This window comes from Diadema setosum, chromosome 2, assembly GCF_964275005.1.
Source record: "Diadema setosum chromosome 2, eeDiaSeto1, whole genome shotgun sequence".
NCBI classification, from domain to species: domain Eukaryota; kingdom Metazoa; phylum Echinodermata; class Echinoidea; order Diadematoida; family Diadematidae; genus Diadema; species Diadema setosum.
This window is the reverse complement of record NC_092686.1, coordinates 37,737,501-37,753,120: the sequence shown is the minus strand read 5'-3', so window position 1 is coordinate 37,753,120 and position 15,620 is coordinate 37,737,501. Positions and strand designations below refer to the sequence as shown.

Here is a 15,620-nt window from a genome sequence, read left to right as displayed (position 1 = left end):
AAAGCTGCTAAAATAAATGAAGAAAAATTATTCAAAAATCAGAAATGTAGTTTGGCAAAAAAAAAAAACTGAATAGCTGCATATTTTGAGTATGAATTCCTCTACAAAATGCATTTTGGTTGGAAGATGAAAATTTTCTCGTGGAATTTGAAGGGACTTTATTTGATTGGGTGCATGAAATGAAAATATCTATTTTTTGTGTTTGTCTTTGTTTGTTTGTTTGTTTTTTTAAAGAATTCGTAGTCTGGCTTTGCGAACCCTTGGACAGAGTTTGAGCTGAAGAAACCCCCTTTGAAATTTGATGGATGAAAGGGCATATCTCACTTTTTCAGGTTGGTGAAGATGATAGACCTAATTTCTCCCAGCTATTTTACAGAATTGTTTGAACTTTTGTATGGGGAAATGTTTACCCGTGTGAGCCCTGAAAGTACGAAGTAGTATTTTATAATACCCACACCGAACAGCAAACAGAAACATTCATACACACTCATGTACACACGCACACACGCACACACACACACACACACACACACACACACACACCCATACACACATATATGCGAGCGCGCAGCACGCAAATACACACACGATGTCAGGTGCTTGGCTATACTGCACACAAGTTTCAGGAGGCAGGTTAAGAAGTTTGGCTGCTGTGTGTAGACGAACGACAAAAGATTGCCAATCTGACCGCGGCTTTGGAGACAGATAAAAAAAAGTTACGAAGGAAACGCTTCTAGCAGTATCCTCATCGAAGTTGGCACGAACTATTGAGCCTTGCCCATACCTTGTGGAATTGTGTGAATTTAGTGAGAGTTTGTTGGCTGCTACACTTAAGGTAAGCAACTATCAACAAGGGAATAGAAGCTCAAAACTGGAGAAATTCATCCGCTTGTATCGAAGTTGCCCAAGTTGAAATTAAAGTTGAAGTTTATCATTATCCATGTTCACATGCTAACATGGCATAATACATAACAAAAGACACATGCATGAAAACAGGATAAAAAGTACCATAAACTAGCATGAATGCTAAATATTATAAGTCTGATACCTGTCGAACACAAAGATTCTGAAGAGGTATATAGGCCTAGTAACTATGTACAGTACAATGAATAGCTCTCGTTTGTGAAACACATGAACAGTTTTACAACTATTTACATCATAATACATTTGAGTTGAAATCTTGACGTGATAATACATGTTTTTATATAAGTGTAAATGGATATGTGGTTCTAAAAATGAAAACTATAATGAGCAATGAAATATATATATAAATATATATAATATAGGCTATTTATATATATATATATATATATATATATATATATATATATACACACACACACACACACATAGTGCGAGAGATAGTTCCCTTCCCAAACGTATACGCGGTGCCTCATTGTGGGTAGCATATTATACTGAAAGAAATTAGACTGAGGCGGACTTTGCTCTCGATCTTGTTCTCCCTTTTAATCAGTCGAGCTTTCGACCTGTCACCAAGCCTTTATCAGGATCGGGGACGTGTATAATTTGACGTGATGCACGACACAAATATCCATTTGAATAGTGATGGTCTAAGTGTATAGAATCTACAGATGTTTCTGGGAAGACCTGAAACAGATGGTATTTGACAGCCTGAATCAGGGATACGAAAAAAAAAAGTAATTCTCAAATTCAAGCCATTCTTACACCTTTGTATAAAAAGGGCAATAAGAATATATGGGATAATTGGCGACCAATTTCGCTGCTTAATATAGATTATACATGTAAGTTAGCGGTTCGAATTATGTCTTTGATACTATCAATCATGATTTTTTGTTTGGTTTATTGAAGGAACTTGAATTTACAGAATCTTTTATCAGATGGATTGAAATGATGTACAGTAATGCTAATGGTAGAGTAATGAATCATGGTTGGATATCTAATGAATTTTAATTAAGAGAAGTGTACGGCAAGGATGTCCGTTATCAGCACTTTTTATTATCTTCGCAAAAATTCTATCGGCAAAATTAAGTGTGAGTGTGTGAGAAAAAAGGTATTCAAACACCTACTACTGCATTGGATAATGATTATAAAGATATGCTCTAATAATATATTTTGCTGACGATACTACAATTTAAGTTGATTCTGTTGATTCCTTTAAAGAAGTGAGGAAAGAATTAGAAATTTTGGGTAAAAATGTTCTTCCAAAAATTAGTTGGTCAAAATCTAAGTTTATGAGATTGAATTTAGATACTCAGAATATTGGAGAATTAAACCTCACAGAGGATGTTATAAAATGTCTTGGTATATTATGTTGGGAAATGTTACAAAGAAGTTGAAAACCTTAACTGGGAAAGTAAAATAGGCCAAATTAAAAAAAAATACATTAGATTTATGGAGAATGAAAAGACTGACATTGTATGGAAAGGTGACCATTATTAAGCAATTAGTCACATCTCAATCAATACACACAGATACAGTATAGTCCGTGGGCCCTTGAAAATAATTAGGGTAGTAAATAGACTACTGTTTCTTTTTTTGTGTGTGTGTGGAATTCCAAACGGGAAAAAGTAAAACGTACCGTAAAGATTATGCTGCAACCCTAAAACAAGAGGACTGAAAATGGTAGATTTGTTTTCAAAATATTTATCCCGTCATTAATCATCAATATTCTGGGGAACAAAATGTCATTTGAGATTTTGTTTCAAAATTGGACCCAGCAAATTGGTGGAATGCCCTGATGTTTGAGATTTAATTGGAGGAAAAACAATATACTAGGAATATGCATAAGGAAAACAATACCTGAGTTTTACATTGACCTTTTTGTTCACGGTTTATACTTCTGGCAAGGTTATTTAGACCTACATTGTGATTTCAATTAGAAAGCGGTATTTCAATGAGTTTTATCAAATTATAATAATGGAATAAGGCAATATAATTTCAAGCTATTTCACTGAATATTGCCCAGTAATAGTTTGTTTAAATGGGAAATGTTTAATGATAAGTTGTGTATTCATGCACTAAGTTGTAAAGAAACCACCTGTCATTTTTCTTTTGTTGTTGTTGAAATGTAAAAAAATAAAAATGTATTGGAAAGTAATCTCACTTTTAATTCGAAATATTTTGATCTTGTAATTGATATTGATGAAAAATGTATAATTCTCTGATATGATATAAGTAACAAAAAGATGAAATCAGGAAGTATTTTTGTTTGAATTACGCCCAATTCATTGTTTACAGGAACTATGTCAAAGAACGCAATGAAGGAAATAAATGCTTGCTCAATGTATATACACTATTTCGTTGAAAATTTGAAAACGGATTTGAGATTCTATATCAGTTTTCTTTTGACGGGCAACCAAACAAGATTTGATGAAATTGGATTAAGAAGAATATGTAACTACTTTGATTGGTATCATTGATGTACCCTTTAAATATATTTTGTTACGACCAAAATCACTCTGAGAATGATCGCACAAAAGAAACAATCAACTAATGTTCAGGCGGTTTATTAACAGTGATATTGTGGGTACAGACTCGTAAACGGTTTTCACATCAGTACAATAATGATCAATAGAAACAATTACAAATTGGTAATGGAATCACTTACATATTTTGTTAAATCACATAGTCCGTGTAATTCCCTTGAAGTGTCCAGATACGATGTTCGATACACAGATGAATGATCCGCGATGCACCGATGAATGATACCTCCGACGTAAACCCAGAGGCGCAGGTTAAGATAGTCCACGGTATAGATCCGGGGTAAAATCCACGAGGTATGTCCACGGCGAAACGTGCAGAATCCAAACGTTATGACGACCACGTCCAGTTGATGCGTTGAATGATGATTCACTTTATAATGTCCAGCTAGGAATCCAGCCCGTCACAGCTTTGTCGTAGCAATGTCCACTGACATTAAAATATGGAGTCTATCTCCAATGTAGGCAAATTAATTTTCTGCAGGCAAAATGTCTCCCAGGCCTTATCTCCACAAACATAACAGGTCAGCAGGTAACACAGGACTGACTATAACAAGTCGCTTCAGAGCCAGAAGTGACGTAACTCTCAGAGCAGAGGTGTTGAGTACTCTGCCTACTGCAGAATTTCTCCGGCTTTTATATCCATTCACCCCTTTCTAGTACATTCTGTAATTTTCTCCAACCTGGGGCCACACCTTGTTTACACTAGCAAGTCCAAGACTTTTCCAGAAATCCTAGCTGACTCACTGCCTAACTATGTGCATAACAGCCTACTAAAAATAACTACCAATCACATTGGGCTACAAGGACAGTGCCTCACTCAGCCAAATATGTTAGCACTTCCCAGAATATTCTGGAATGGGTGAAATCGTTCTAGATTGAGTGAGCTATAATGTATTTCCTGTCACATGCATGTACTGTCGTTACATTGTATACCACCTAGAAAATTCTCCACTGATCTGGTCAGCCTGTATGTACTATAATCTATATCATATAGAATGTTCTCCATTAATCTGGTCCACCTGTGTACATACACATTAAAACAACCATGCATACAGCCTTGATACATGTACATAACTACTTGTGTGTACCTTTGTGACACATTATTTTTGTCAAAGGATTTTGTTGAGTGTATTTGGGATATTTGTGAATGGATGAATGTGATTGTAAATAATATTATGTGAAGTTTCGTGGAATATAAAGAACCTCAAATGAGGGAAATAGAAAGAAATATCAGTATCAAAGTCACCCATCACTACACATGTCTTCTCATCAATTTTCAGTTTCTCCATGTTTGGAGCATTCAGCATTCAGCTCTCTATAAATAACCAGTACAATAACAGATGATTCATCAATAGTAACCTCAAACCATTGTGATTCAGCATACATTGAAGCTTCTTGTAGTACCTTATATTTCAATCAAGAATGAATATCATAACCTTTTACCACTACCTCACATACCGCTATCGCGACAGGTTAACTCCAGTTTAAAACCCTCAACTAAAAAGAGGTCAGGGATGTAACCTTACGCACTTTAGACAAGCCAACTGTGATTGGCTTGTCTAAATTAATTGATAACTAGAAACTGTAAAATTCTTTACTGTAGACCTATATGAACATGTTAAATATCAAATGAGTTTGTACATTCTAACTTAAATTTACTATCAAAATCAGATAGAGAAAGTTTGTGAGATTCGTGAAAAAGAGTCTGATTGTCATCATTGAGTAGCATGATAAAAAGTAAATGAGGTATCTAGAGAACTTTTCAGGCATGACCTAGAGTCTAGCTGACAGTCTACGCTATCTGTGACAGTTCGAATCGGGTGTACTATACTGCTGGTTCGTAACCGATACGAAGTTCGTAGTAATGAGCTATAATATCAAATCCGAAGTGTGAGATCAACAACATAGTGTAGAACGCGGTGTAGATTTGCAAGTTTTCCTCTTATCACTGGTTTAGTTTCCCACGTTTAATTTTAACAGCGTGTGTTGCTCTTTTTTTATATACATCTTGGAAGAGTATTTTTTCAGCTTTTAGCTTGAAAGCTTGACTGAATAAAAGGGAGACTCAAGATCGAGAGCAACGTCCGCCTCAGTCTAATTTCTTTCAGTATATATGCTACCCACAATGAGGCACTGCGCACGTTTGGGAAGGGAACTATCTCTCGCACTATATGTATTATTATATAGCTAAGTGGAGCATGAATTGCATGAAAATACTTACACTGCAGAATGTTCAAACGCAACGATACATGTGTAGGTTAATTATTGGCAAGATTGTGGGCAAGATTGGAGTTTAGATGTAAAAATTCAACTATTAAGTGATACTAATTCATCTGGTAGTATCAAACTTTATGAAGGAATAACGGTTTACTCGGCTGCCTAAAGTCTGAATTGATGAAAAACCTTATCATTTTCTTTTGTAAAACCATCAATTTATCAGTAGGAGTCTTAAACGTATTGCCCCATGCAACATAAGTCGGGCAAGGTAAGAACGATGCTATTGTATAGAGTTTTTCAAATTCTCACCGGCAAAATACATCTTAATTTAATTACATAATGACAACCCCGTTTGGAGAAACCTTGTGCTAACAGATTCTGTATGAGGTTTCCAAGTCAGGTGCTCATCAACGACAGTTACTATTATATGCGAACAACGTTGTGTCCCCGAGCATTTGAATTAACAATTTTGTTCGGAAAAAATATCTTCTGTAGATTATAAAATAATACATAGTCTTTTGAACGCCTATTTATAGCTTATTAAAACAAAATCACGCGAGTAATTGTCTTGTTTCGTCATTTGCAACAGTCATTGTATATAGCAGCCATGTTTTTGGGTGTTTTTTCTTTTTTGAATGAATGAGCAATAAACTAGCATCATCGGCAAAAAAGTAAATTAAAAAAATGATGAGTGAATGATAGAAAGGACCAAGGACTGACCCTTTTTGGCACACCATACTGAATGTTAACAGATTGCGATTTGACACCATTGACCATCACATGACACGTGTGCTATTCCACGCACTCCATACCATAGTGTTAAGTTCACCTAAAAGGATTGTGTGGTCTATGGTGTCAAATACCTTTGCCAGCATAGGAAAATGCCGATGCAAAACTTTTCTTCGTCAGATGACTTTATGATAGAATTTAACAAATTCAAAACATCCATGCTAGTTGGAAAATGTTCTCGAAAACAAAACTGTTGTGGATGGGATCAGAATATTTTTTTTTTCAATAAAGACTCATTAAAAAGCTAGTTTCTCTATTAAAATCTTAGAAAAGATTAGTAAAGGAGCTATAGGTCTATGATTGATCAGAATCTTATTATGGTTTACTTGGCTGTCTGAAGTCTGAATTTGTGATTAACCTTATTATTTTCTTTTGCAATACATTGTGGCACGCTTACTATTATGCATCGTGCGTGTCCCTGTTTATTATATAGTGTAACATACCAGGTAATTTATGCTATTCTGTTACGGATGGAGTGTTACATTTAACCCGTTTGATACTGAATGCTGAAATCCCCATAGACTTAATACACAGGCCACCAGGTTCCTGTATAGAATGGGTTAATCTTCTTTTATATTGAAGAACTATCTATATAGTAGGCCTACATTGTAGCATGTGTACATCTAATTCTGTATTGGCTGATTTCAAGCAGAGATTGCATGTTTGCAGAGTTACTTTGCACACACAAATTTGCAGCTTCGAAAGTATCTCGTAAGAGATTGATTGATTGATTGATTGATTGATTGATTTGATTGATTTGATTTATTCACAAAATGCATATACATACATTATTCACAAATATGCACATAGTTTGTACATGAAACATATTACACATTTTGTCTGGATCGTCATAAGCTATGAAAAGCTTGACTGGGACGCCCAGTATGGATAACGTACACATATGTCATGTCATGATCATATCGACACAATGAATTCAAGTTTACCGTTGTAATAAACTGATTCATTTCTGTTCTCCGTCATTTACAGATATCTAGGCATTGTGCTGTGCTCAGTAAGAAAGTCAGACAAGGGCCTCCCAAATCTAATGTAGTGTGGTTCCCAGCGATCCTGGCGCATCAGGCATGGAAAAGTCGAGGCCCAAAATCCCGAAATCCATCCAACCTTTCATCAGCTCCACCTTCCTGGACTTCCAGGAGGAGAGAGAACATCTCATGCGCTACGTCTTCCCCCAACTCAATTCTGTCTGCCACGCTCGCGGGACCTACTTTGCCCCCGTTGACCTGCGTTGGGGCATTAATGATGAGCAGGCCCAATCCGGCAACGCATTGGCGCTCTGTCTCGAGTACGTAAACCGCTGCAGCCCCTTCTTCATCGGCCTCCTTGGGGAACGATACGGCAAGCACAGGTCCGCGGATGCCAAGCTGCTCCCCTCCTCCCTCGACGAGCTGCCCGAGAACGCTTCGCTGCAGGATCGAAAATATCTTGTTGCGGCCAGCAAAGGGTACGATTGGGTCCTGCAGGAAGCCTATCAGTACCGCAGCGTCACGGAGCTTGAGATCATTCAGGGGGCCTTCTTGAATGACAGCAAGTTTTGTCGTTTCTACATCCGCAAAGCCAAACACATTGAAGACAAATTTCTTAGTCTGCCTGATAGTGAACGTCAAGAAAAATTAAAGGTGGGTGATTATGAAGCCTTACAATTTACCGAAATATCTATTGAAAAAAAGGACATATCCTAGTAATCAATACCATAGTTTTCATGTCAATTGTCATGAGATAGGATAATTTTTATGCCTCTGTCACGATCACCAGTGTTATGTTTTCGTCCGTCCGTCCGTCCGTCCTTCTGTCCTTCCGTCCGTTCTTCCGTCCGTCCGTCCGTCGATGTCCTTAATCAATTTTGTAACTAAATAGGAGACCCGGGGGACTCGCGCTCACCTGAGTATCGCAAGTTCACCTTCCATGCATTCTTGTAGACTCTTACCTGACAACAAGCGCGCCGGAACACTTCTGGGCAAAATCTCGACGGGGCACATTATTGTGACGGTGTGAGATTCTCGGCGAGGGAGCGAAACAACCGAGCGAGAGGAGGGTGTGGGAGGAAGGGAATCCCCACTCCAACGGTAGGGGCTGTAATTTTGTAAAAACAAGAGTATAAAAGTCGCGTTCATCATGTTTATAGAGCATTTTAAATCAACTTTCTCGGGAATAAAAATCAATATGTAAAAAGATTACTGCGAAGGACTATAGATACGATCAAAACTTATGAAAACTATTCATTTTACTATAAGTATGGGCAGAGGGAGCGAGCGACTCGAGATGCATAATATTGACTTTAACGTCTGATCAACTAGATTTTGTATTACGCCATTATTGACTCAGAAATAACAAAAGCCACATTTGTCATGCGATATCCTTTCAGAAACATTATTACACACATTTATATTCGCGAACGACGAGAGCTAGAGCTCAGAATCATCGTAAATTTCCGTTTCTCATGAACGTACGTACACTGATAGTCGCTTCGAACGATAATCCACGATTAATGAGGCGAAACTATTGGAAATGTTTATGATAAAGTCGCTGAAGTGCTACTCGTTCACTATCTTTAATTGGTATTGGGCATTACCTCTTAATGCGGATGAGCCGCTGGGTGCATTTTTGCCCCTAACGAGGCAAAAATTTCGCATTTTTCAGTTTGAAATTGGAAAAAGTGTTTTATTGTTCATTTCGGTCTTTAAATAATTGATTAATTATTTGTCACAGGGGGCACATGGGGGGGGGGGCAAAAACTCGTTTCGCCCCCCCCCCCCCCAAAAAAAAGAGAAAAATACGGGGGGGGGGGGGGGCAAGTGCCCCCTCTGCCCCTCGCTTCCGTCGCCCTTGCCTGAGAACATTAAAAACTTGGGCGGGGCAGCTTTGAGAGCTGGGGGCACGGTGTCCAGTTGCAAATTATTCCATCACACTTGTAAAATACTGTCATGAAAATGGGCGTTACCAGTTAGTAATCATTTGAGGAATTGTGCGTCATGGAGTGAAACGGCAAGGGTCAAAAGTCAAGTGAAAATTCTCAAATCCAGAATAACTGCTCTCTTTACAATTTATCCATCCGTTTAAATGAAACCTAGTTCAAGAAAAGTAATCACTCAACACATTTATGACAAACATTTTCATTTCAATTATTATTAAATTTTCTTTTGTTGCTAATTACGTAAAGGTGTTGTTTCAAATATACTGATATACCTACTGGGAGAACCATGCATTTTTTGGCGGAGGCATATCAGTCGCCATAATGACATTTCTAGTTGATTTTGAAAGTAACAACTCAGGTTTTGTAAAAAAAAAAAAATAAATAAAATAAGCATTAGCAACAGTATACTACAGTAGCTATATTAAAAGTCACTATCGAGTACCGCGATGATGATGTCATGTACAGTCTCTTGTTATAACTTGAGTTGTTTGTTTGTTCACGGTTTGTTTGTTCAAAACAAACAACTCAAGTTTAACAATTAAAGACTGTACGTGACATCATCTTTCCTTGGAATCAAGTGAGCACATAAACATTAATGGGCCAGATGAGGTTGTTTAAAATCAGTTTCCATGACGATGAGTTGCTATGACATCACACTTTGGTATTCTTTGTAGTGGGATTTAAAGCAGCCATGTGCTTTGGACGGATATCTATCTATATTTTCGTGCAATGGACAGAATATTTCATTCGGCGAAAGATGAAATCTTGGATCATTTCATCTTACACCTCATGAAATATTCTGTCCATTGCTCTCATAAACATTCATTTTTTTTTTTGGTACTACAGGGGCGGATCGAGGAATTCTGTAAAGGGGGGGGGGGGGGCAGCAAATATTTCTGGTGCCACTTCCGGGTTTCATTTCATTTTTTTTCTTTTTATTTCTTTTGGTTTTTACGAAAAATAAAGGGGGCGTGCGCCGGTTGCGCCCCCCTCTGGATCAGCCACTGTATCAGGACGGCGAAGAGCGCCCATGGAAACATGGTAGCAGCAGCGTTTGGAGTACGGAGTTGAAGCGGGCCTTTTCTCTGGTCGGGAACAAATTTTGAACATGTTCAATTTCAACGATCGAAATTGTAGTTACAGTGTAAACACCACGGGACGAGCGTAATAAAGTCGTTCTGAGCGTGTAGGCCTACATCGGCACAAGATTGGAGAGTAAACTAGACACCGATGGTGGTCCCGCTGTTGCGCCGCTCTTACCTGATCAAAGCACGACCATCCCGCATTAACGCCGCTCTCACTACTTTCTCAACTCTCGTGAAAAAAAAAAACACACACACACAAAAAAAAATAAATAAATAATGCTTGTTTTTATAACGCTCTCATTAAGCTGTGTTCCCGCTTCAATTACGAGGTTTCCGCTTCAGCTACGTTGTTCCTAGCTTTCCCAGACTTATTTACGCACGTCTTCCGCTCTCGCCGCTCTAAAGGAGACGCAGCCGATACGCTGGAAAATTCGCAGCCAAAATGTCGGGGTCATCCCACTTGACCGACACCCGCGACTCATACAGCCCATGAGTTCGACACTAGGCAAATAAAGCCCATGAGTTCGACACTAGGTAAAAACAGCCCACGAGTTCGACAGATACAACACGGCGCGTAATGCGTCGGTCTCGTGGGCCTTGTTGACTTAGTGTCGAACTCATGGGCTGTTATATGACTTGTGAGCTGTATGACTCGTGGGCTGTATGACTTGTGAGCTGTATGACTTGTGGGCTGTATGACTCGTGGGTGTCGGTCTCGTGACGTGCACCCAAAATGTCTGCCATAAGAAGATCAGAGATCTATAGAGGGCTCCTAGAGCATTCACTAACCTCGCGTGCATGTCCAGAGCGGCTCATGCTTTAATAACCGATCCTTCACGATCTGAGAAAATAACAAAATCGTGGCGAGCACATCACTGCAATCAGCACGTTTAAAATGTTTGTGAATGTTGCTTTTGATTTTTTTTTTTGTGTATACAAAGTACGTATTCCTTATGTGACAACAGTGAATGCAGAGAAGGTTGTCAAGATTGTAACCTTGGCCGTGTGCACTGTAGGCAAGTCAGTCTAGAAATACTGAAGGTGACTTTTCTTGCCCATTTCCTGGCAGATGCCACCTAGACGTGTGTGTGTTTGAGTGTGTGTGTTTTAACATGGCTGTTTTTAGAGATACGATCTGGGGCAGTGAGCTGATGCCTACTCTATGCACGCTGGCTTGTGCATTAGAATAGATATTTGCACTGCATTTCTACACTCAGCAAAAAAGAAAGTAAACACTTTATCGAGTTCATATTTTTCATAGAAGATTCTGATGAAAATCAATGTATTATATGGGGCCCACCATATAAAAGGTGATTTAATTAGCTATCAACCTAGTAGGTCAAAACAAACGATCCAGATAACATTTGGAATTTTCTGAGCGTTCTTGAAACGTTCCAAGTTCGTTATTTGGAGGTTTTGTCAAAATATTTTTCAGAACGTCTTTTTTTGTGGAAGATTTTAGACGTATTTGACATTTCAAATGGATGCTATAAAAACTTTTTTTTTTAAACGTAAAAAAAAAAAAAAAACTTACAGAATTTTTAAGGACCTACAGAAAACCCTTCGGATGTTATAGACGTCCGAGAAACACTTTTAAGAATATTCAAAAAGTTCTGTGGCCGGGGTTCTGTGGACGTTATGCGGACGTCCAGAAAACCTTTGAAAACCGTCTAGAACATTCAAAACACGTTTAAGGACGTCTAAAGATTCTTATGACCCTTTCCAGAACGTTTAGAGAACCTTCATATCCGTCTAAAAGGTCCAGAAAACCTTTTAAGAAGTCTAATGTTTATTTTTCATGGGGCATTGAAAAAAAGTACATAATTATGAGCTTAAACAGACACAATCTGGGACTTATGTACCCTAATCCTTATCCCATATAATCCTATCCTAACCTGTTCCTAATGTCCTACCACCTATACCCATTACATCCTATTCCCAGTTGGTGAATCTGTATCATATTCTTTTATGTACCGGCAAAGTGTTGTAATGCATGAATACATGCAATGTTACTAAAATTAAATCACATATATCTTAATTAGGCCTATTAACATATGAAAATACCTCTTCATAACACAAATTGTGAATAACTGAACAACACGCACAATTTTTAACGGTTAGAAAGTTTGAACCCAGCATAAATACTTTAGATTTCAATGTCTTCTATCTAGCTTTAAAATTTAGATTTTCTTATTTGAATATTCTTAAATATGCATGAATATTCATGTAATGAAACCAATGACGAAGACGTAGTGGGCCTAATAAAACGTTTTTGAAACGTTCATTAGAGACGAAGTCGACGTAGCAGACCTTATTGAAAACGTTTTGTGGACGTTTATAAATGACGAATATGTAGCAGACATAATAAAAATGCTTTTAATAAAAAGCTTGTGCTTTTCGGTAAATTCCAAGCCGCAACTTTGATGTTATATATACGTTTTAAAAACGTCCATTTTATACGAGGACGTACGGTACCTCAAAAAACAAACAAACAAACAAACAAACAAAAAACAAAACAAAACAAAAGCAAAAACGTTCAGGAAACGTTCTGAAACGTTATGTGTTTGCTGGGGGAAACCTTACGCGTAAGTGAAAACATTCGTTTTTTTCCTCCAAGGCACAAAAGTAAGAAACGCAAAATCGACATGTTGTCTATTGGAAAGTACACGCACACGTCTAAAGTAAACTACGTAGCCTAAGCCCTAAGGATACCTAAAGACAGCTAAAACGGTTTCAGATGTGGAATAAAATGGGAATTTCTAGGACCCTAGATGTTGAATATAAAGCAAATAATCAACTTTTAATTTCAGGCAATGCGACAAACTATCACTTCCTCGGCGATCTGAATGTGTACGCTATCTTTCCTCAGCTGCGCTTCGGAAAGATAGCTACATCCAGATCGCCTCGGAAGTGATAGTTTGTCCCATAACCTTCACCGACGTTGATTATTTGCTTACTGTTTCTCCTCTAACCATACGTTCTAAATTAAAATAGACAAGTGACATAGAGATAATCATGAAGGGTAAAAGCCGAAGGCAACAAAGTAGTAGTAAAACACCCGCCCACAGCCATTCGATGACTGACGCTAACCCCCCCCCCCCCACCCCCCGTTGAAGTTCTCATCGACGAATGTGTTGATGATGAGAGTGAACTGTCATCGAGACTGTCGTGCGAACTCTCCTCAACGACAAAAACTTCACCCCCTCTCTCGGAACACTTGAGCCTCAAAAGTAAGCTTCTCACAAAATTCACGCTATACATTATGTGAGGAGGTAAAGAAAAAAATCCATTGATTTCGATGTCAACAAGCACAACTACTACATCATTGCACTCGAGAAGGAGGCTGAGAACCTGGAAGCCACCGCCGACTACTCCGAGCAGTATACAAGGAGGAACTGCCTGATATACCAACAGCAACGACCAAAATGAGAACACCGACGATATATAAGGAGCCTATTTATATGCCGAAACAAATCAACGCCAGTGACATCGATCCCCGGCATCGATCGCAGCCATCGACTTGCCATCACTCCACCCAATACGGTCAACGAAAACGCGATCGGACCGTCATCATAAAGTTAACAAGCTAACGCATCCACGCCGCTCACAGGAAACTATACGATATTCATCGTAATCATCGACGTCGCAGAATCCAATATCGTCATCGACTATAGACATGTATGCATCAATGTAAGCCTAACCAAGTCAAGAGCGAAACTCCTATGGAACCTCGGAACTCGGGGGATGGCCTGTACAGTCATCCTCCCTGAAATTTGGGGAAAAAACCGGAAGAAGCAGAAATATGATTGTATCAATTTTGGCATATTGCATGACGTTCTTACACCCGCTTTCAGAAAGCTAACAGAGCTTAACAGTATTCATCTTTTAGGATATACAGTATATATATATATATACTTTCTCAAGCGCTCGTTCGCTTCGCTCGACATAAGGCATGGTCTAGACGTGGACAACGTCGAATACTAGTACATGTAATATGGGCCTACAAGTTCATGTACCCATGCTATGACGCGCGCATCTCGTGACCATCTGCAAATTACGTACGAAAACAACCTACATATTTAATAATTGATGTTGAATTGTATGTGATCTTTTAAAATAGCAACGGAGTTTAGCGTAATGTTTATTAAAGTTTCTGAATCAATTCATGGAACAAAAGACTCCGTTGAAATGAAACACAATAGCGAAAATGCAACCAAATGACTTAGTAAAGTGCATCAAATTTTGTATTTGAAAAGGCCACCTTTGACTTTGTACAAAAATAACTGCTTAACCTACATTGTTTGAACTGTATAGGGCTTGATGACCTCCATCCTCGACTGTTGAAGCTAAGAGCTCGATTGGTTGCCACTCCTATTGTGTGCGTATACCAGACTCTTAATCCAACCTGGGCATCTCCCTGATGACTTTATAGATTAGTCCCTGTTTCCCAAACAAAAACTGGTCATGAACTAATCAACTTTCGTCCTATCTTCCTTTCATCAATTATTTCCAAAGTGATAGAAAGAGAAGTTCATTCTCAATTGACAAGGTACCTTAACAAAGAATTGTTAAGTGATCTGCAGTCTGGTTTCAGGAGTAGCGTTCCACCTCAGCATGTTTAGCAGAGGTTTTTAAGATGATGTACGGTAACCATGACAATGGTTGATGTACTGGTGCTGTCTTCTTAGATTTGAGAAAGGCGTTCAATATCATCCTCATGATCTTCTTTTCAAGAAAGGGACGTTTTCTTTTTAATGTTGATTGTACAGAGTTCACGGCATAAATCTTAGGAAGAAAGCAGTGTGGGTCGTACAAAGGAATGAAAAGTGATTTTCTCCCAGTATCTTCCCGCATACCGCAGGGTTCAATACTGAGCCCGATTTTACTTCGTATGTACATTGATGATAAAAGTAATTTACCTTTTCATTCTATAGTACGAATATTTCCTTGTACACAGAGGACAAGACCATTTTCTCCTCAGGATATGGAGTACAGGCTTTTATGCTTTTATTCTTTGTAGTTACTCAGCTGTTTGAGTATGCAAAATTAATATACCTTAAGAAATGCGATTTTGGGATATGGCTATTTCCTAAATGTTACATCCATACTGTTAGGGATGAATTGAAAGTGAAA

General features: G+C 38.3%; 1 protein-coding gene across 1 annotated transcript in view; it reads left to right on the top strand.

Moving 5' to 3' along the window:
* Window positions 1–7,552: 7,552 nt before the first annotated feature.
* Window positions 7,553–15,620, top strand: part of LOC140244795 (tetratricopeptide repeat protein 41-like) — a 29,484-nt gene continuing 21,416 nt past the window's right edge. Inside the window, exon 1 of the mRNA XM_072324411.1 lies at window positions 7,553–8,107. Coding sequence (XP_072180512.1) covers window positions 7,553–8,107 — 555 coding nt within the window. The remainder of the gene's footprint in view (window positions 8,108–15,620) is intronic.